General features: G+C 45.4%; 1 protein-coding gene across 4 annotated transcripts in view; it reads left to right on the top strand.

Annotated features, from left to right (window-relative positions):
* WRN (WRN RecQ like helicase) overlaps positions 1-20,443 on the top strand; it is a 124,684-nt gene extending 104,241 nt beyond the window's left edge. For all 4 annotated transcript variants that reach the window (XM_068133309.2, XM_068133306.2, XM_068133307.2 and 1 more), the window contains 7 exons: positions 4,324-4,497; positions 6,165-6,274; positions 6,399-6,504; positions 6,724-6,836; positions 13,623-13,737; positions 19,413-19,757; positions 19,999-20,443. In XM_068133309.2, coding sequence (XP_067989410.2) covers positions 4,324-4,497; positions 6,165-6,274; positions 6,399-6,504; positions 6,724-6,836; positions 13,623-13,737; positions 19,413-19,757; positions 19,999-20,088 — 1,053 coding nt within the window. In that variant the 3' untranslated portion in view covers positions 20,089-20,443. The remainder of the gene's footprint in view (positions 1-4,323; positions 4,498-6,164; positions 6,275-6,398; positions 6,505-6,723; positions 6,837-13,622; positions 13,738-19,412; positions 19,758-19,998) is intronic.
* The last annotated feature ends 322 nt before the right edge of the window (positions 20,444-20,765 follow it).

Genomic DNA, 20,765 nt, shown 5'->3' with positions numbered 1-20,765 from the left:
TTTTGCTTTAATCACTCTGCATTCCTGTGCTAATTTTGCACGGTTTGGTGATTGAGCCGATAAGTAGTTATTTGCTCAACGCTCGTTTGATTATCTTTTCGGTTTAATCATTCGTATACCAGTACAGTAGTGCTAAAATAGGCATAAGCCCGCGAACTAGCTAAATATTATTTATTCATTTGACGTGGGTTAACTGACGGAAGATATACCGTTATTAATCATGCCTCTGGATGGTGCATGGACAAGATTGGCCGCTACTACCTCTGGCGAAGGTGTGAACCGCCCTGCACACCCGTTTAAGGCATTAACAAGGAAGCACAGTGTGAAATGCGAGTTGGGACAAATGACCTGCTCTTGCGCTTCTGGCTTCACTTCTCTCCAACACCTTTTATCATTGGTATATTAAAATGTTCTTTATGTACTGCAGTTCAAACCATTGGCTTGCAGGGATGAGGAAGTCGGGCGACATTAAACAGGAAACTTGTGTCTGAGCGCATCTGCGATGGATGGAGTTTATGTTTTCAACCATGTCTGTTTGTTACTTGCAAAAATCAAAGATTTTTCAAGTAAATTGGTCGGTTGACTTTGTTATTGCGTCTGTCTGTCTGGTCAATCACCTATAGGTCACAATTCTAAACCGAATGTCATGAAACTTTACCAAGTTGTAGAGGTAGTCACAACTGAGAAGCCTATATTGATTTTGAGATCAAAGCTAATCTTGATGTCAAATTTCTAAAATCGACATTTTTCATCCCATTTACTTGAAAGTTGAACAGTATTTGCATATTGGGTCACTGAATTGAGTGAAGGTGAGCAGTGAGTGTGTGTTGATTTTGACAGATTCACCAGAAGAGGGTTGCTGGCAGACCTTGTGCATCCTGCAGGAATATTTGGGGGACAGAGCACAGACAGAGCAGGGGGTGTAAGGCCGGAGAGGAGTCGGTAGAAGACAGAAAGAACGCCAACCTGCCTGCGGTGAGAGAGAGAAAGGCCTTCAGAATCAGCTTCATCGTGGGAGATACTAATGATCCTGAAAGCCTTGGTTTCTACAGTGTGAAGTTGAGCTAGATGTGAGGCAGTTGCACCAGTCCAGAGGGGAGAGCAGTACTCCATCATGCTGTGGATGAAAGCTTTGTAAGTGGTGAGTAGCTCAGTTGTGCCAAGGAAGGATTTCGCATGATGGAGGATGCCAAGCCAGCGACTGCCTTTGGAGGCCAACCTGGCAATATGGCGTTCCCAGGAAAGATCATGGCAGATAGTGAGACCCAAAAGCTTGAGTGACAGAACTTCTTGGAGAGGATTGTTCAGAAAGTATTTTTTTATTTTTTATTTTTTTTATGTATACTGAATCGAGGCTCGTGAAAGAGCTAACATTTATTTCACAAACAAATCAACCAGACAAACAAAATATATAAAAAGAGGGAGCCGAAGACAAGATGGGGAGAGAAGGGGAAGCACACAAACATAACATTTGAGAGCAGGGAGATGTGTGGGAGGGAGAGGGCTTGGGGGCAGGAGGCGTGGGAAGGGGGTGGGGGGGGGGGAGGGTGGGAGAAGTATAAAACCCATGGACTTCCAGGACAGAAGTTGGTATTTCAAAAAAGTGGATTTGGGGTGAAATTAGTGGGGGTAGAAAAGATCAAGGTTTTGGATGGGGGAAGATAAGAGATGGTGGTGAACAGCTGTTTTAAAGACCTGGAGGGTGGAGTGGGATGGAAGAGAGTGAGGGAGTTTGTTCCAGAGGCGGGAGAAAAGGGGAATGAACGAGTGAAGGTGAGCAGAGAGTCTTGATTTTGGCAGTTTAACCATAAGAGGGTTGCAGGCAGATCTTGTGCGACCTGAAGGAATATTTGCGGGACAGAGCCCAGAGAGAGCTGGGGGGGGGAAAGGCCAGAGAGGAGTCGGTAGAAGACGAAAAGACCACCAACCTGCCTGCGGTGAGTGAGTGAAAGGCCCTTGGAGTTAGCTTCATCGCGGGAGATTCCAATGATTCTGAACGTTTTGGTTTCAACAGCGTGAAGACGAGCTAGGTGTGAGGCAGGAGCACCAGCCCAGAGGGGAGAGCAGTATTCCATTCAGCTGCGGATGAAAGCCTTGTATGTGGTGAGGAGCTCAGGTGTGCCAAGGAAGGACTTCGCACGACGGAGGATGCCCAGTCGGCGACTGGCTTTGGAGGCCAGATTTGAAATGTGGTTTTCCCAGGAAAGATCATGGCAGATAGTGAGACCCAAAAGCTTGAGTGACAGAACTTCTTGGAGAGGATTATTCAGAAAGTGGATGGGAGGGTTGTCCAGTCGGTCTTTTCGGAGAGACATCGTAAGAGTGTGAGATTTGTCAGGATTGAAAGACATGTTCCACTTGTTTGCCCAGTCTGTGATTTTTTTCCAGGTCTGCAGAGAGTGAGGAGGCTGCAGACTGCCGATCTGAGGGATGAGGAATGGAGCGACAGAGAGTAGAGTCATCAGCAAAGAGATAGAGAGGATTTTCAAGAGAGTCAGAGAGATCATTGATGAAGACCAGAAAAAGCACAGGGCCCAGAACACTGCCTTGGGGAACTCCAGCCTGAACAGGAAGAGGAGATGAGAGAAACCCATTCAGGGCCACACGTTGACTACGACTAGAGAGGAAGTCCGCCAGCCATGCGTGGAGATTTCCATGGATGATGGAAATCCATGGGAGGGTTGTCCAGTCGGTCTTTTCTCAGAGACATAGTGAGAGTGTGAGATTTGTCAGGATTGAAAGACATGTTCTACTTGTTTGACCAGTCTGTGATTTTGTCCAGGTCTGCAGAGAGTGAGTAGCCTGCAGACTGCTGATCTGAGGGATGAGGAATGGAGTGGCAGAGAGTGGAGGCATCAGCAAAGAGATATAGAGGATTTTCAAGAGAGTCAGAGAGATCATTGATAAAGACCAGAAAAAGCACAGGGCCCAGAACACTGCCTTGGGGAACTCCAGCCTGAACTGGAAGGGGAGATGAGAGAAACCTATTCATGGCCACACGTTGACTACGACCAGAGAGGAAGTCCGCAAGCCATGTTGATTTCCATGGAAACCATAGGAGGAGAGTTTGGTGAGCTGGGCAGGGTGCCAGCCGATATTGAAGGCACGAGATTTGTCAAGGGAGACAGCTCTGATTTCCTGTTTGGCATTGAGGACCTCCATCCATTGTTGAGACAGCAGAAGCAGCATGTCCAGAGTAGAGTGACCTGGTCTGAAACGAAATTGATGATCAGAGATCAAGCCATTGGAGAAGAGGAAGGATTTGATATCCGAAGCAATGATGGATTCCATGACTTTGCTGATAATTGGGAGAAGGTTGACTGGGTCTTTTGTTGCAAGGAACTGTTTTTGCACATTTTTTGTGTGAAGCGGTAATGTTGGCTGATTTCCAAGCTGATGGCAAATGACCTTGAGCAAACTAGAGGGTGAAGAGAACAGAGAGAGGATGTGAAAGAGCGGCAGAGCAGGATTTTAGGACGCGTGGGCTGATGCCGTCTGGTCCAGTTGCAGAATCAGAGTTGAGGATTGACAGAAACTTCTCCACCTTGTCATGAGAGAAGGACACAGAGTCCAGGAGCAGCTGGGTACGACTGGGTAAGTTGGATACAGAGAGGGATGGGTTTGTGACACAATATTTTGAGGCAAACACAGAGTTGGGGCATTCAGCTTTTTCACGTGCGGAGTCAGCTGTGTATCCGTTTGAGGTAAGGGAGGGGATGGATGGGGAACAAACACCAGAAACAGATTTGACCAGGTGCCACCAGGATTTGGAAGAGGGGGACAGTTTTGAGAGTTAGTTTTTACTGATTTTTCTCGCAGATGGCAGGTAGCCAAAATAGAACATCATGATTAGCACAAACAGAGGAGAAGGAAGAGCAGTGGAGCAGGATTTTAGAATGTGGGCATTGTTGCCATCTGGCCATGCTGATGAGGCCGAGTCACGTCTGACTGGAACGTTCTCTTCCCTCTTGGGAAGAAAGTCGTCGTGTCCAGGAGTTCTTCTGGTATAAAGGGTTACGGTGGGGTTAGAGAGATTTTGGGAGTTGGACGCACGCCGAGTTAAGACATTTAGCCTTTTCTCAAACTGAGTCAACTGTGCAACCATTTTCAGAGAACCCTGGAATGGTGAAGTAGCATATATCAAAGATGAACAAAACGAGGTGCCACTGATGTGCTGAAAAGAAGTGGTGGGAGTACCACAACTGTACCTGTGTTGCTCTTTAGTGAAAATGTTAAACATTTCAATACATCCTGTGTGATGATCTATCTACTCGATATATTTCTTTGCATATCATTGTTATTTCTCATTTTCTCCTTTTCCAGGGTGCAGAACGTCTGCCTGCATTCCTGCGCGGTAAATCAGGGTTTGGCTCCGGCCAAAAGCATCCTGCTGCCTGGTGGAAAGGGCTTGCAAACTCGCTTCTTTCCCACGGCTTCCTTGTGGAATCTCAGAGCAGTCGCTTCAAGTTTGCAAGGCTCTGCAACCTCTCATCAAAGGTCAGCCATTACCAACGTCCAATTAGTGCTTGTTCTTAGTTTTTATGTTTTGTTGCCTAGCGTGGAAACTTCATTTGAAGAAGCACATGTCTTAAGATGTTTTTTTCTGAAGTGGATAATGTGGTACTTAAGAGACTTAAGTGGACATCATTTTTTCTAAAATGTGGATAATGCAGGAGATGTTGTTCTTTTTAAAACCAACAATACTTGATAAAAGGTTGTTGTCAAGCTCGTGGATTTTTCAAGAAATATGTGAAAGTGCGAAAAATCGTCATTTCCTAGGTCTTCAATGAATGTGATGCAAAATTGTCTCCTGTAGGTGAATCCTTCAGAACATCTCTTTATAATTCAAATCTCTGCTCTCAGTCCCACTTTCAGTTCTGATGCTTCCTCATTATAAACAGTTGAAATCTCATCAGGACACAGAATAACTTTCGGCTGTGATCAGAGACCGCTCATGGTTTCGGATATAGCCAACTCTTCATATTAGCCGTTTGGTAGCACTTGAAATTCTGCCTCATAATGAAAACAAGTGTTTGTTTTCTTTCTTCCAAAAAGTAAGACACCAAGACTAAACACTTAATGCCTCCCTCAAGGAAACGTAATAACATTTTCTTATTTTGATGTACCTTGCTCTTGCCAAGGGTTGTTGTTGTTATTGTTTGTTTTTGTATAGCCCCGGACAGTTCTTTCAAACAAGCACGCTTCATGGAGACAGCTGGACAATCTCCCAAGACCAACCCAGGGAACGCCCCCCCCCTCCCCCTCTATCTGATCGGCTTGTACTTATCGCCTAACCAACTCGTCCACCAAGTTTTGTCATAATTCGTCCATAACTTTTTGAAATATCATGTTATATATTGTTTTTCGCCGATCTCTCAATGATGAAAAATCAGTAAAAAAATTATCTGATCCAGATCCAGATTCGAATCTTAACCAAAACTGAATCAATTCGTCCTTGTCAAACATCCAACTTATCAATCAAGTTTCGTCCAAATCCGTCCACAACTTTTTGAGATGTCGTGCTATATATTGTTTTTTTTGCCCTATCTCTCAATGGTGTGAAGAAGCCTGGTGATGGCTTAGCGGTGTGGGTTCCGGCTTGGGATCCTAGGATCCTGGGTTCGAATCCCGGTCGATCGCTGAATTTATGCCAGGGTGGTTGACTCAGCCTGTCATCCTTCCGAGGTCGGCAAATTGAGTACCAGTTCACTGGTAATTCCTTGTGTGTTGCAAGAGGCGACTAACAGGGTTGGCGGCAGGAAGGACATCCGGCCGTAAAACATTGCTTCAAAAAGAGGACCATGGTGCCCAAAAAAGGCCAACCCCTGCTCTGTGGGGAAAAATGGCCTCTAAAGGTGGTTCTTCTTCTTCTTCTTCAATGGTGTGAAGAATCACGTAAAAATTCTCAGATCCTGATCCGAATCCGGATCTTCACAAAAATCTAATCATTTTGTCCTTGTCACATACCCAACCTCTCTACCAAATGTCGTCCGAATCCGTCTACAACTTTATGAGATATTCTGTTCACAGAAAAACAAACACACAGGGTTTAAAACAACCTCCATCCACCTTCGGTGGCAGAGGTAACAAAGGCTTTCTCTAAATTACTCAGCAATGAAGAACCAAATGCACTGAGGTATCATGGGTTTACATCTCTATTTCAGGGCCGTTCTTGGCTGCATAAAGCTGAAGTACATGGTCCTGATTCACTACTTCTTCCATCTCTCGACTCGCCAGAATGTCGCAGAACAAGTAATGGCACCAGCTCACAATGGTAATGTACCTGACAGTGAAAGGAAAAGGTTTTGTGTACATTCACATGTTGCAATCCCAGGTTCTACTCTTCTTTAACACACACACAATATATTTTTATATATGTGATTCTTTAATTTCCTTAGGATCTCTGTAAATACTGGGGCTCCACTTGCAGTACAGCCTCTCTATGCTTCCACTGCACCCCAACAAACCAGGCCTCAAGCTGATCCCTGGCAAACAGAGCTACAGGTAACTGTTTATTTTGGTGTGGCAACAACCATGATGGCACAAGGAAACATCGAATCACATTTTTCTTGAACATTATTGGTGAGTATGGATGGATGGAGTTATTTATTGTAAATTTACTCCAGAGATGTGACAAACAGCAGATGTTGAAATGAGCATTCACCACACCCAGCAGGCTTCCTGTGAAATTGTACAGTAAATATTGTTTTCTGCGTGTGAAAGATGATGCTCTATGGGAAACTGATTGCAGCACGGCAGCAGCTTGCAGAAGAATTGCAGGTTACCCCTTCGGCTCTTGCCACCAACAAAATACTGCTGGAGATGGCGAGAGAGAGGTTGGTCATACACAGTGAAGCACAGTAAAAGGCCATTCAGCCAATCTTGCATGTGCGAACTCCCCTCCCCTGTTCGTGGTAGTTCTGGTGTCGTCGGGACGAGGGAGAAGCTATAAGGTGGCGTGGAGATGGAAGAGGGCGGGGCGAGGTGGAAGATGGGAAGGGTGGGGTGAGGAGGATGCAGAAAAGGCAACCATGCATTGGAGGGAGGCTGAAGAGGGGGACACAGAAGGGGTGTGGTTGGGTGGACGCAGGCGTTTAGGAGATGAGGGGAAGGGTACTGACATGAGAGTGCGGGGCGGGGAAGGGATGACACTGTTAATGAACGTGAAGAGAAATTGATGGTGGTGTGCAGACAGCCTCTGCAAACTTGACTTCTCGGGATTCCCAATTTGGATATATGGAAACAGACATCATGGGAGGGGTGTAATGAATGGTTGTTGAAGGCACGGAGGAATGTAGCGCTGTAGGTGCAGGGAGAGTTTCTTATGAGCACTTTTAGAACCTTGTTGCTGTCCCTGACCGCAATCCACATTTAATCCTGCACGTCAGTTTGTTCTGTAATATCGTTCCTTTCTCAGGATTTTACCCTTAAAGGCTTTTGCCCATTTTGCTCCAACCTTCCCATTTTCTGTCACAACTATACATTTTGTTGCCTTCCTTATATTTTCTTCCAATTTATCTCCCTTTGGCTTGCAAACTTAACTCCAGAACAAATTTTGTCGTCAAGATAAAATACAACGGAGAGTCAATAATGTATTTTTTTTTTTTTTTTTTTGTATACAAGATCGAGGCTCGTGAAAGAGCTAACATTAATCACACAAAAAGACAAACCGACACACAAAACACAAAAAACAAGGGGTGCGGTAGACAAGATGGGGAGAGAGGGGGAAGGACACAAAGGAGAGGGGGAAGGACACAAACACAACATTTGAGAGCAGGGACATCGGGAGGACTTGGGGGGAGGTGGGAGAGGATTAAAACATATGAACACTGCAAGGACTCTGGGGTGAATTACCGGTGGTAGAATTATCGGGGGTATGGCACCACTTTTCGTTCCAATGACACGTGTTGATTTATATGCCTGCTCCTGTCCATTCATCAACGTAGGCTGGCACTGTTGTATCATGTGCTCATTGAGCAATAAGGAGTTCAAGATCTTTAGCGGTCTTTTGGCAAAATCGTGCTAATGGTGTTCTGGGACATGAACGATCCCCTTTTTAAACTCCAGGAACAGACTGTATGTAACCAGTATACTGTGATCAGCTCCACCAATTCCGATGTGAGATTCGCAAACGTCATCCCGGTCTCCTATCCCGGGATGTTTCTTTATGCAAAAGGACAATGCCAGACTTCATTCTTGTACAGACCTTGCTCCAATGACTACCCAATGTTTAGGCGCCTAAAGGAGGCTAGCCTGGTGTGGTAAGCACTTGTGGCACGAGTATGTCAAGACCGCCCGAGTGTGACTACACACCAATCCTGGAGAGGTCAACCTTGTAGACATCATTTACATCATCATCGTACTGTCTTTCCCTCGCGGTCCCCATGTGCTGTCTTTCCCTCGCGGTCCCCATGTGCTGTCTTTCCCTCATGGTCCCCATGTGCTGTCTTCCCCTCGCGGTCCCCATGTGCTGTCTTTCCCTCGCGGTCCCCATGTACTGTCTTTCCCTCGCGGTCCCCATGTGCTGTCTTTCCCTCGTGGTCCCCCTGTACTGTCTTTCCCTCGCAGTCCCCATGTGCTGTCTTTCCCTCGTGGTCCCCATGTGCTGTCTTTCCCTCGCGGTCCCCATGTGCTGTCTTTCACTCGTGGTCCCCATGTACTGTCTTTCCCTCGCGGTCCCCATGTGCTGTCTTTCCCTCGCGGTCCCCATGTACTGTCTTTCCCTCGTGGTCCCCATGTACTGTCTTTCCCTCGTGGTCCCCATGTGCTGTCTTTCCCTCGTGGTCCCCCTGCACTGTCTTTCCCTCGTGGTCCCCCTTGGCTGTCTTTCCCTCACGGTGGTTGTCAGCTCTTTCACGAGCCTCGATGCAGTATAGAAAAAAAAAAAAAAAAAAAATCAGGAATCTGACGTTGAAATGTGGGGGAAAGTGTATCTCGCCCATGTCTGTGATTATGTAGAAATATGATCAGCATTACATATTGCTGTGGTTTCAATATAGAGCTGTGGAATGCAAAGTGGTGTAATTTATTGACTCACCCTCACACTTTCTTTACTTTATATAGTAGTGCTCAAAAATATTGGCACTCTTGCACTTTTTCCAAATAACTCACAATTTTCTCTAAAAATAAGTTGAAATTCACAAAAGTATTTGGTCTCTACAATTCTTTATTTCACTGTTGATATTACAGAACATTTGTTTTTGATTCAGAACTTAATACATACTTTTAAATCAGAAAATAAAAAGAAATGGCATTGACAAAATTATTGACACCCAATAATTAATATTTGGTAGCACAGCCTTTGGACAAAATAACTGCAGTCAAGCGCTTCCTATAGCCATGAATGAGCTTCCTACACCTCTCTACTGGTACTTTGTCCCACTCTTCTTGTGCAAACTGCTCCAGTTCTCCCAGATTTGAAAGGTGCCTTCTCCCAACTGCTGTTTTCAGATCTCCCCACTGCTGTTTTCAGATCTCCCCACTGCTGTTTTCAGATCTCCCCACTGCTGTTTTCAGATCTCCCCACTGCTGTTTTCAGATCTCCCCACAGGTGTTAAATGGGATTTAAATCTGGACCCATTGCTGGCCACTTCAGAACAGTCCAGCATTTTGTCTTAAACCATTTCTGGGTGCTTTTTGAAGTGTGTTTGGGATCATTGTCCTGCTGCAAGACCCATGACCTTCGACAGAGACCCAGCGTTCTGACAATAGGTTGAACATTGCGCTCCAAAATTCCTTGGTAATCTCCTGATTTCATAATGCGATGCACACATTTAAGGCACCCAGTGCCAGAGGCAGTACAGCAACCCTAAAATATCACTGAACCTCTTCCATGTTTGAATGTAGGGAAGGTGTTCTTTTCTTTGAAGGCTTCATTTTGTTTTCTGTAAACATAGAGATGATGTGCTTTACCAAAAATATCTAATTTGGTCTCATCTGTCCACGGGACATTCTCCCAGAAGGATTTTGGCTTGTTCAGGTGTGTTTTGGAAAACTCCAGTCGGGCTTTCTCAGCAGTGGGCTTCTGCTGGGTCTCCTACCATCTCCTACTCTTTTATTGAGTTAGCGACGGATGGTGCGAGTTGAAACTGTTGTACCTTGTGTCTGAAGGTCAGCTTGAATCTGTTTGGCAGTTGATCGAGGTGCTTTCACCACCATTCGAACAATCCTTCGCTGCAATCTTTGATCAAGTTTTTTTCTTGCGGCCACGTCCAGGGAGGTTGGCTACAGTGCCATGGGCCTTAAACATCCTGATAACATTGTGTATGGTGGACACAGGAACATCAAGGTCTCTGAAAATGGACTTGTATGGAAAATGGAAAATGGTCTTGAGATTGTCCATGCTTGGCTACAATCTTGTGTCTGACCTCCTCAGACAATTCTCTGGTTTTCTTTCTTTTCTCCATGCTCATTGCGGTACACAGTGACACAAAACAGCAGAATGACTCCTTATTTCTATTCAAACTAGTTGAATGAGTGATTTTTATATTGCAGGCACCTGCAACTCTCCACAGGTGAGTTCAATTCCAAAATAAAGGAGAATCACCTGCTTGAAATCTAATTATTTATATATTTTTTATTTTCTGTATACAGAATCGAGGCTCGTGTAAGAGCTAACACATTGAACATGAAAACATGCACAGCCACATAAAACGTACAATGAAGGCAGCAGGAGACAAGAGGGGGAGAGAGAGGGAAGCACACAAACACAACAAGAGAACAGGGATGTCAGTAGATCTGTCGAAGGGGGAGGGGTGGGGGAGGGGGGAGGGGTACACGGTATAAAGCAAATGAACACTTCTAGAAATTTCAGGAAAGAAGTTGGGGATTGAAAGAGGTGGATTTGGTGTGTTTTAACGGGGGTAGAAAAGATCAAGGATTTGGATGGGGGAAGATAAGAGATGGTGGTGAACAGCTGTTTTGAAGACCTGGAGGGAGCAGAGGGATTGAAGAGAGTGTGGGAGTTTGTTCCAGAGGCGGGAGAAAAGAGGAATGAAGGAGTGAAGGTGAGCAGAGAGTCTTGATTTTGGCAGTTTCACCAGAAGAGGGTTGCTGGCAGATTTTTTGCGTCCTGCAGGAATATTTGGGGGACAGAGCAGGGGGAGAAAGGCCGGAGACATGTCTCCAGAAGAAAGAAAGACCACCTACCTACCTGCCTGTGGTGAGAGAGAGAAAGGCCCTCACAATCAGCTTCATCGTGGGAGATTCCAATGATTCTGAATGCTTTGGTTTAAACCGCGTGAAGCCAAGCTCAGTGTGAGGCAGGAGCACCAGCCCAGAGGGGAGAGCAGTATTCCATGGAGCTGCGGATGAAAGCTTTGTATGTGGTGAGGAGCTCAGCAGGATTTTAGGACCCGTGGGCTGATGCCGTCTGGTCCAGTTGCAGAATCAGAGTCGAGGTTTGACAGAAACTTCTCCACCTTGTCAGGAGAGAAGGACACAGAGTCCAGGAACAGCTGGGTTTGACTGGGTACGGTGGGCACAGAGAGAGACGGGTTTGGGACACAATATTTTGAGGCAAACACAGAGTTGAGGCATTCGGCTTTGTCACGTGCGGTGTCAGCTGTGTGGCCATTTGAATTAAGGGAGGGGATGGAGGGGGAACAAACACCAGAAACAGATTTAACCCGATGAATGAATGAATGAATGATCGTTTTAAGGCCATTTTCCCCCGCTAGAGTGGGGGTTAGCCTTACGGGCCCCATGACAATCATGGTTCCCTGTTTGAGGCAATGTTTTTATGGCCGGATGGCCTTCCTGACGCCAACCCTTAGTCGCTCTTACAATGTGCAGGGATGCGGTGTACCTATTCTAAATCGGGGTACACACCTGGATCATTCATCCCAGCTAGCTGGTGCTCAATTTGCCGACCTCGGAAGGATGACGGGCTGAGTCAACCCCCCGGTGTTAATTCAGTGAACGACCGGGATTCGATTCGAACTCAGGATCCTAAGATCCCAAGCCGGCACCCTAACTGCTAAGCCAACACCAGGCTCAGATTTTAGATTTAATTTAACCAGCTCAGATTTAACCAGATGCCACCAGGATTTGGAGGTGGGAGGCAGGTTTGAGAGTTCAGTCTTGAGAGTAGAGAGATAGTGTTTCCTCGCTCTCCTGATGGTAGACACACTTGATCTGAGCTTTGTGAAAGGAACTGAGATTGCCTTCAGTTGGATTAGCCTTCCAGGAGGCAAAGGCAAGTTGTTTCAGGGCAACTGCCTCACCACAAGATTCAGTGCACCATGGACAGGAGGAAGGATATGACAACTGAACATGAGATGGGATAAATCTGTGCATGAGATTGAGCAGTTTACTTTGGAAGAATTCCCAGGAAGAGTTGACGTCAGAGGCAGGAAAGATGGCAGGACAGTCCAGATGATTGATGGCTGCTTGAAGACCATGCCAGTCGCCCTGAGTGAAATGCCAGACTCATCGACGCTGAGGAGGCTCTCTGAGAATGGCCAGAGAGATATCTACTTTAACAAGCAAATGATCAAAAGAACCGATGGGAACAGAAGAAGAGCAGCAGACATTTGCATGGAAATTTGTCATAACCAAGTCTAGAAGAGAAGATGCTCCGTTGCCTGAGATCCGGGTCGGGAAATTGACAGATTGTGTCAGTCCCAATGAGCCACAGAAGTCATTTGCTGAGATGCCATGGCTGGTGCGAGAGGTACCCACACCCAGCCAGCTGGCATGATGACAGTTGAAGTCGCCACATATGAGGAAGAGAGAGTAAGGATGAGTGGATAGAAGTTGGTCCATGTTGTCAGACAGTGAGATGTAAATGGAGTTATCACTGTTTGGAGGACGGTACAGAACACATATGAACAAAAGGTAGGAGCGGAGAGGAAGCCGTAGTCAGAGGTACTCCTAGGGATGGGATGGAGAGAGGACAGTGCAAGGAGAGTGAGGAAGAGAGTTTTTGATAAAGATAGCAACCCCACCACCTCAGGTCTATCATACATACCGGAGGAGGGAGTAACCAGGAAGAGATATGAAGGAATCAGATATCTTGAAGGAGGAAAGTTTAGGAGGGGAAGAGTAAGGGGGGGAGTTTAGGAGGGGAGGGGTGAGGGGGAAGTTTCGATAATGTAGAAAGGAAGAACTAACTGCAAGAGATTGAATTTTTTTTGAAATGCAATGATTTGAAGAGGAAATTGAAAAAAGCCTTTAAAATGGGAAGATTGTAATATACCACTGCGTGTTGTAATATACCACTGAATAAAACACTGCAGGGGAAAGTTTCAACATTTTAAAACAAAACCGTGAGAACTATCTGGGGCGATTTGATGAAACTTTGATGACGTGGAGAGCTCGAAGGATGCTTCCTCGCCGGAGGAACTGGAAGCGGAATCACTTTCGGATTTCTGTGTGGAATAAGCTAAGATTTAGAAATTTTTCAGCTCTTTTTTGTTTTGTTCCACTGCAAACAAAAGAAATACACATGTGGATACCAAAATATTTTTTTATTTCAACAATTTTCTGGAAGAAATGATGCATTATTTGAAAAAAGTGCAAGAGTGCCAATATTTTTGGCTCCGACAGTAACTCTTTCTTCTATTCTAAGTGCTGGTTTTGATTTTATGGGAATATTGTTGTTTATGTGTCTTCCTTCCTAGGCCAGTTTGTGAAGCTGACCTGCTTTGCATGGATGGAGTCTCTGCGGCTCGAGCTCCAGCTCTCGCACCATTGCTTGCTGTAATCCACAGCTACTGTCAACAGATTGGCCTAGAGGTAACCGCAATGGTCCATCCTGAAGTGATAACTCAAAATGAAACCTCAGTAAAGAGGCATTTTAGTCTGAAGTAATTTCTCTGAAGTAATTTTTAGTCCTCACTAGGGCTGTCAACCGAGCCGAGACCGGGACGAAATCCCGGCGGTTTCGGCTTTCGAGACGGTCTCGGGACGGTCCCGAGATAAATTGATTGACGCAATTTCTCGGTAAAAAAATCCCGGTTAAAATTCCAACTTCTTGCAGATATTTTCCATAATAGAGGCATTTATTGAGCCTTGCTTTCATTACTCTGCTTCTGCACAAGCATCATTTTTCGCAAGTGCAGCTGAACTGACACAAACGATGATAGATAAAGTAAACTCACTGTTCCAGGATTTTCCCCTTGTCAACAAACAATGCACTGCAAACGAATCCGAATTCCGAATCCGGATCTTCACCAACATCTAATCATGTCGTCCTTGTCACACACGCTGCATCTCCACAAAATTTCGTCCGAATCCGTCCACAATCTTTTGAGATATTGTGTTCACAAACAAACGGACAAACAGACAGGAGTGAAAACATAACCTCCATCCACCTTTGGTGGCGGAAGTAACGAAATCAGGATAAAGGTCCCAATGAAAATCCGCCGCATCGCGGCTTCATTTAAACCGTTGAATCCTTCCGCTGTATCACTCCGCCTCGCCCCGCTACGCTGCGGTCACGTGTGCGTCCTTGGAGACGAGTTACGGAATGTGGTTGCTATGGTCTTTTGCACATTAATATCGAGGGATTCGCTCGAGGCCCCGTGATTGGAGGGACGATGTTTATTTAGATTAAAAACACGTTTATAACGGATTATTCTACACACAATGTATTAATACAAGTACAATACATAATATGTAGTTTTCTGAAATGAGTTTTTGATGAACGTTTATGTTTAATTGCAACGCTATCTCTATATAATTCCAGCAATCTCTGTGTGTGTGTGTGTGTGTGTGTGTGTGTGTGTGTGTGTGTGTGTGTGTGTGTGTGTGTGTGTGTGTGTGTGTGTGTGTGTGTGTGTGTGTGTGTGTGTGTGTGTCTGTCTGTCTGTCTGTCTGTCTGTCTGTCTGTATGCGACCGCTGTTTCTCGACAACTACCGGTCCGATATACTTGAAACTTGCCAGGTATATTGCTGGGGACCCGAGGATGTGCCTTTTCAAGGTTTGAAATTAATCGGACAAGTGGTTCCCAAGGTATGGTCACCGTACTCGCAAGCCGTTCGCTTTGGCTTTGCGAATGGACCAAACCATTTCATGTAAATAGAGGGGTACTGTGGTCGTTACTGCCACGTGGTTTCAAAGTTTTTTTTTGTTGTTGTTGTTTGCACGCATGTTTTTTTGCACGCACGTACGGGCAAGCACGTACGGGCAAGCACGTACGTGCGGGCACGCCCTAGTAACTATAAATTGTAAGAATCCCTCGGGGTTTGGTTTGACGGTTTGAATGTGAAAGTATTTTGGTTATCTTATCTCCACTTTAGGCCTGATAAGTTGATTACGTTTACTTTAGTCACAGAGTCAAAATAAGGAGGGGGGGGGGGGGATCACTACACCGCCTGCTTTATAATTTACTAGCAGAAGTACCCGGCATTGCCGGGCGGGGGGGGGGGGGGGGGGGGGGGGGAGGAGCGAGCCCCTTGGCGATCACAACTCACAAAATGATAATGAAACTCCAACCGGGACTCGAATATGCCTGGGCAGAAACATTTTCTCCCTCTCTCTGACATTCCGAGCAAGAAATTACACGACAATACAAACTGTAATGAGATAACCCGGTCCCATCGGTGGCCGATCATCTGCATGTAGGCGGTGTATTTTATTTCATCCCGGTAAATGGAAGCTAAGTCGGAATTTAAGTACTCAACCTCAGAAATGAATTTTTTTCATTGTTGTTTATATATTGTAATGAAATTCCATTATTTTTGAAGCCTTATTTTTTTTTTTTTTTTTTTTTTTTTTTTTTTACTTTGCCGGGAACCGAGCCGATCCGAGATCCCGTTATGAAAATTGAAAATTTATCGAGACGGTTCCGAGACGGGATTTTGAATCTAGCTAACAGCACTAGTCCTCACCACACGTTAATCATTGGAATCTCCCGCGATGAAGCTATCTCTGAGGGCCTTTCACTCACTCACCGCAGGCAGGTAGGTGGTCTTTCTGTCTTCTACCGACTCCTCTCCGGCCTTGCTCCCCCAGCTCTCTCTGTGCTCTGTCCCCCAAATATTCCTACAGGTCGCACAAGATCTGCCAGCCACCCTCTGATGGTTAAACTGCCGAAATCTCGGCTCTCTGCTCACCTTCACTCCTTCATTCCTCTTTTCTCCCGCCTCTGGAACAAACTCCCACACTCACTTCAATCACACTCCTCCCTCCAGGTCTTCAAAACAGCTGTTCACCACCATCTCTTATCTTCCCCCATTCAAAACCTTGATCTTTTCTACCCCCACTAATTCACCCCAGATCCACCTTGTTTGAAATTCCAACTTCTTTCCTGGAAGTCTTGGCAGTGTCCATATGTTTTATACCTCTCCCACCCCCCCCCCCCCTTCCCATGCCTTCCCCCCAAAGCCCTCTCCCTCCCACAGTTCTCTCGATGTCTCCATGTCTCTCGGTCCCTGCTCTCAAATGTTGTTTGTGTCCTTCCCCCTCTCTCCCCATCTTGTCTACCCCTCCCGATTTTATTTGTTTTGTGTGTCTGTTTGTCTTTCTGTGTGATTAATGTTCGCTCTTTCACGAGCCTCGATCTTGTATACAAAAAAAAAAAAGAAAAAAGAAAAAAAAAAGAAAAAAAAAGAAAGAAGGATTTCGCACGTGAGAAATAAATGCATTGTTAAATAAACGCATTGTTAAATAAACTAGCATGACTCGGCGCGCTCGACCTCACCACACGTCGTTTCAGAGAGATAGGCACCTTTGACCATTTCGGTGTCTTTTGGGTCTTTCGGCTCTTCATGATGTTTTGGGTCATCAGGGCCATTTGGGTCGTCAGGGTCTTTTGGATCCTCTGGGCCTTTAAGGGTATTTTGGGTCTAAGGGGTCTTTTGGGTTTTTTGGGTCCATGGTGTCGTCAAGGTCTTTTGTTTCCTCTGGGTCTTTAAGAGTCTTTGGGGTATTTAAGGGTATTTTGGGTGTGAAGGGTCTTTGGGGTCTTCAGGGTGTTATGAGTCTTCAGGGTGTTATGGGTCTTCGGGGTGTTTTGGTTATTCGGGGTCTTTTGGGTCTTTGGTGCAATTTGTGTCTTCAGGGTCCATTGGATCCTCTGGGCCTTTTCAGGTATTTTGTGTCTTCAGGGTCTTTTGGGTCTTCGGGGTCTTTTGGGTCTTTTGGGTCTTCGGGGTGTTTTGGGTGTTCGGGCTCTTTTGGGTATTCGGGCTCTTTTGGGTCTTCGGGCTCTTTTGGGTCTTCGGGCTCTTTTTGGGTCTTTGGGGTGTTTTGGGTCTTTGGGGTGTTTTGGGTCTTTGGAGTGTTTTGGGTCTTTGGGGTGTTTTGGGTCTTTGGGGTGATTTGCATCTTTGGGGTATTTTGGGTCTTCGGGGTGTTTTGGGTCTTCGGGGTGTTTTGGGTCTTCTGGCCATTTGAGTGTTCAGATTTTTTTTGAGCCTCGGGGCCTTCAAGGGTCTTGGGGTGTTTTGCGTCTTTGGGGTGTTTTGCGTCTTTGGGGTGTTTTGCGTCTTTGGGGTGTTTTGGGTCTTTGGGGTGTTTCGGGTCTTTGGGGTGTTTTGGGTCTTTTGGTTATTTTAGGTCTTTTGGGTCTTCAGGGTATTTTGGTTCTTCGGGGTATTTTGGGTCTTTTGGGTTTTCCGTGTCTTTTGGGTCTTCCGTGTCTTTTGGTCTTTTGGGGCTTTTGGGATTTTAAGGGTATTTTCGTTCCTCTGGGTCTTTGAGGGTCTTTGGGTGTTCCTGGTCTTTTGGGTCATCAGGGTGTTTTGGGTCTTTGGGATGTTTTGAGTCTTCGGGGTCTTTTGGATCTTCAGAATCTTTTGGGTCCTCTGGGCCTTTAAGGGTCTTCAGGGTGTTTTGGGTCTTCGGGGTATTTTTGGTGTTCTTGGTTTTTGGGTCTTCGGGGGCCATTTGAGTGTTCATGGTCTTTTTGAACCTCAGGGCCTTCAAGGGTCTGAAGGGTCGAAAGTGTCTGTGGGGTGTTTTGGGTCTTCGGGGTATTTTATGTCTTTGGGGTCTACAGGGTCTTTTGGTTCTTTGGGGTCTTTTAGGTCTTCAGTGTTTTCGGGTTTTTTGGGGATTTTAATGGTCTTTTGGTTCCTCTGGGTATTTTTGGTTCTTCAGTGTCTCTTGGATCCTCTGGGCCTTTAAGGTGTATTTTGTGTCTTTGGGGTGTTTTGGGTCTTCAGGGTCTTTAAGGGTATTTTGGGTCTTTGGGGTGTTTTGGATCTTCAGGGTATTTTGGGTTATCGGGGTCTTTTGAGTCTTCAGCTTCTTTTTGAGCCTCAGGGCCTTCAAGGGTATTTTGGGTGTTTTGGGTCTTCAGGGTGTTTGGGTCTTCGGGGTCTTTTTGGGTCTTTGTTATATTTTGGGTCTTCGGGGTATTTTGGGTATTCGGCGTCTTTGGGTCTTCAGGCCATTTGAGTGTTCAAGGTCATTTTGAGCCTCAGGGCCTTAAAGGGTCTAAAGGTTATTTGGGTCTTTGGGGTGTTTTGGTTCTTTGGGGTCTTTGGTGTGTTTTGGGTCTTCAGAGTGTTTTGGGTCTTCGGAGTGTTTTGGGTCTTCAGAGTGTTTTGGGTCTTCGGGGTGTTTTGGGTCTTCGGAATGTTTTGGGTCTTTTGGGTCTTCGGGGCCATTTGAGTGTTCAGGTTCTTTTTGAGCCTCATTGCCTTCAAGCGTATTTTGGAGTGTTTTGGGTGTTTGGGTTTTTTGGGGTCTTCAGGGTCTTTTGGTTCTTTGGGGTCTTTGGTGTCTTTTGGGTCTTCAGAGTGTTTTGGGTCTTCGGAGTGTTTTGGGTCTTCGGGGTGTTTTGGGTCTTCGGGGTGTTTTGGGTCTTCGGGGTGTTTTGGGTCTTCGGAATGTTTTGGGTCTTTTGGGTCTTCGGGGCCATTTGAGTGTTCAGGGTCTTTTTGAGCCTCATTGCCTTCAAGCGTATTTTGGGTGTTTGGAGTGTTTTGGGTGTTCGGGTTTTTTGGGGTCTTCAGGGTCTTTAAAGGTATTTTGGGTCTTCAGGGGTCTTGGTGGTCTTAAGTGTCTTGGGGGAATTAAAGGGTCATCAAAGGTCTGAGGGGTCTCAGCAGTCAAAACATAATTAAGAGGGTTAATTTAGACTTTCTAGGGTGTTAATTATTTTGAAGAAGAAGAAGACTTTTCGGCGCATGCGTAACCATATATACGTTTGCTCTCTTATAATAAGATTGAAGAAGTATTGTCAAAACCACAAGACTTCGGTCAGAAGTTTCAGCCACAGTTGTTTTCGTTCAGGAGTGGGTACATAACACTTTGCATCCATTACTTGCTTGTACGGATGATGATCACTCTGTGGTCGAAACTTTTTGCCTGAACCTTGTCGTTTTAATTGTTTTTTTTCAAGATATTTTGAATCGGGAAGCTTTCTTTATATGCGACAAAGTTATCTGGGCCACCATCTTGATGGACTCTGGCCCTAAACCCAGCTTGTCATCACCAATGTTCTTTATCTTATTTTTAGATGACTGACCAGCGAAATGTTCTTGCCCCTACAAACACTACGGAGACTCCAAGCAATTGGCTGAAAGCCAAAAAGCCCCGAACCGAGGTGGAGCTGCCAGACTCACATTGGCTATCCACAACAGATCCACTACCTGGGCAGGTTCAGAAAGCAGTTACTGCAGATGGTGTTGTCCATCCTAGAAGGGACAGAGAATCCACAATGAAGGAATTTGCACCCACAGAAAAGGGTGTTGCACAAGGCGGTGGACCTAACACTCTGAAGACGGTTGAAGTTGCTTCTTTTTCTGAGGCAAAGGCTGATGAACATTCTGAAAGTTCCATCCAAACAGACTCACAGGGCGAGGTGAGGAACTCTCCAAAATGGAGTTTTCTTTCTGTGCAATTATTCAAACCTCCATGCCTTCCAACTGGAAAAGACAGTTGACGTGTCACTTCCCCGTCTGCATTCTTAATATTCTGCCATCTCATTACCTTCTTCATTTACCTATCCTCAACATTTCATGGTGTTGTTTAAATATTTTCCTTGTAACATGCACCTATCGGTTCATCCTTACCTGACTTGATATCTGTGTTGTTCCCTGCAGAGTAAGCGAAAGCTCCCAGGATGGTTTGAAAACCAGAGAAGCAATGCTTCTATGAAGAAGAGCAAGAAAGGAAAAGGACTCTTCATGTAGAACTTCCTTTGGGCACTTTATCTGAGTTATCTCGTCACTTGGAAAATGTTGTCTACTGAGTCACGCACGACACGTTCAAGTTTGACCCATATTTACCATGTCCGAGGAGAACTTGAGCAACTCTTCGTACTTTGAAAGACGTATTTTGTACATTTAATTGAAACGTCAATTTGTGGTTTGATTGTATTATGCTGTCCATAATTTGTCACATTATTATTGTTGTAAGGAAAATGACTTTTCTGCAGCATTAACATATGGCTATACCAGGTAACTCTGGATAGGTTCAGGTGTACGAAGACCTTTTGAAAAGAGATTCATCTGGCCAGAGAAGTAATAAAAACATGATAGAATTTGGTACAGTATATTGATGTTAACTTGCATGTTATGGCTGTGACAGTTGGAGTTTATTGTCCACATCGCGTTACGTTTGTGTATATTGTTTAACGAGTTGGGTGACCCGATCAAGATCGGGTTATTTAGACTTTAGTAAACCATCAAGAAGAGTGATGTTTAAAGTTGTACAGCTTTACCTGGGAGGGCTACATAGCAGAAATTTACCTGGGAGTGTACCACGGTAATGTCAGGCTCAATGGGAGGAGTGGGCAGGAGTGCACCATCCCTCTCAAGAATAACATGCAAACACACGCACAAACAAACTGGAATGGCACTGCAGAGTA

This window comes from Myxine glutinosa, chromosome 12, assembly GCF_964187855.1.
Source record: "Myxine glutinosa chromosome 12, kmMyxGlut1.1, whole genome shotgun sequence".
Taxonomy (NCBI): domain Eukaryota; kingdom Metazoa; phylum Chordata; class Myxini; order Myxiniformes; family Myxinidae; genus Myxine; species Myxine glutinosa.
The sequence above is the reverse complement of the archived record's forward strand: the minus strand, read 5'-3'. Positions and strand labels throughout refer to the sequence as shown.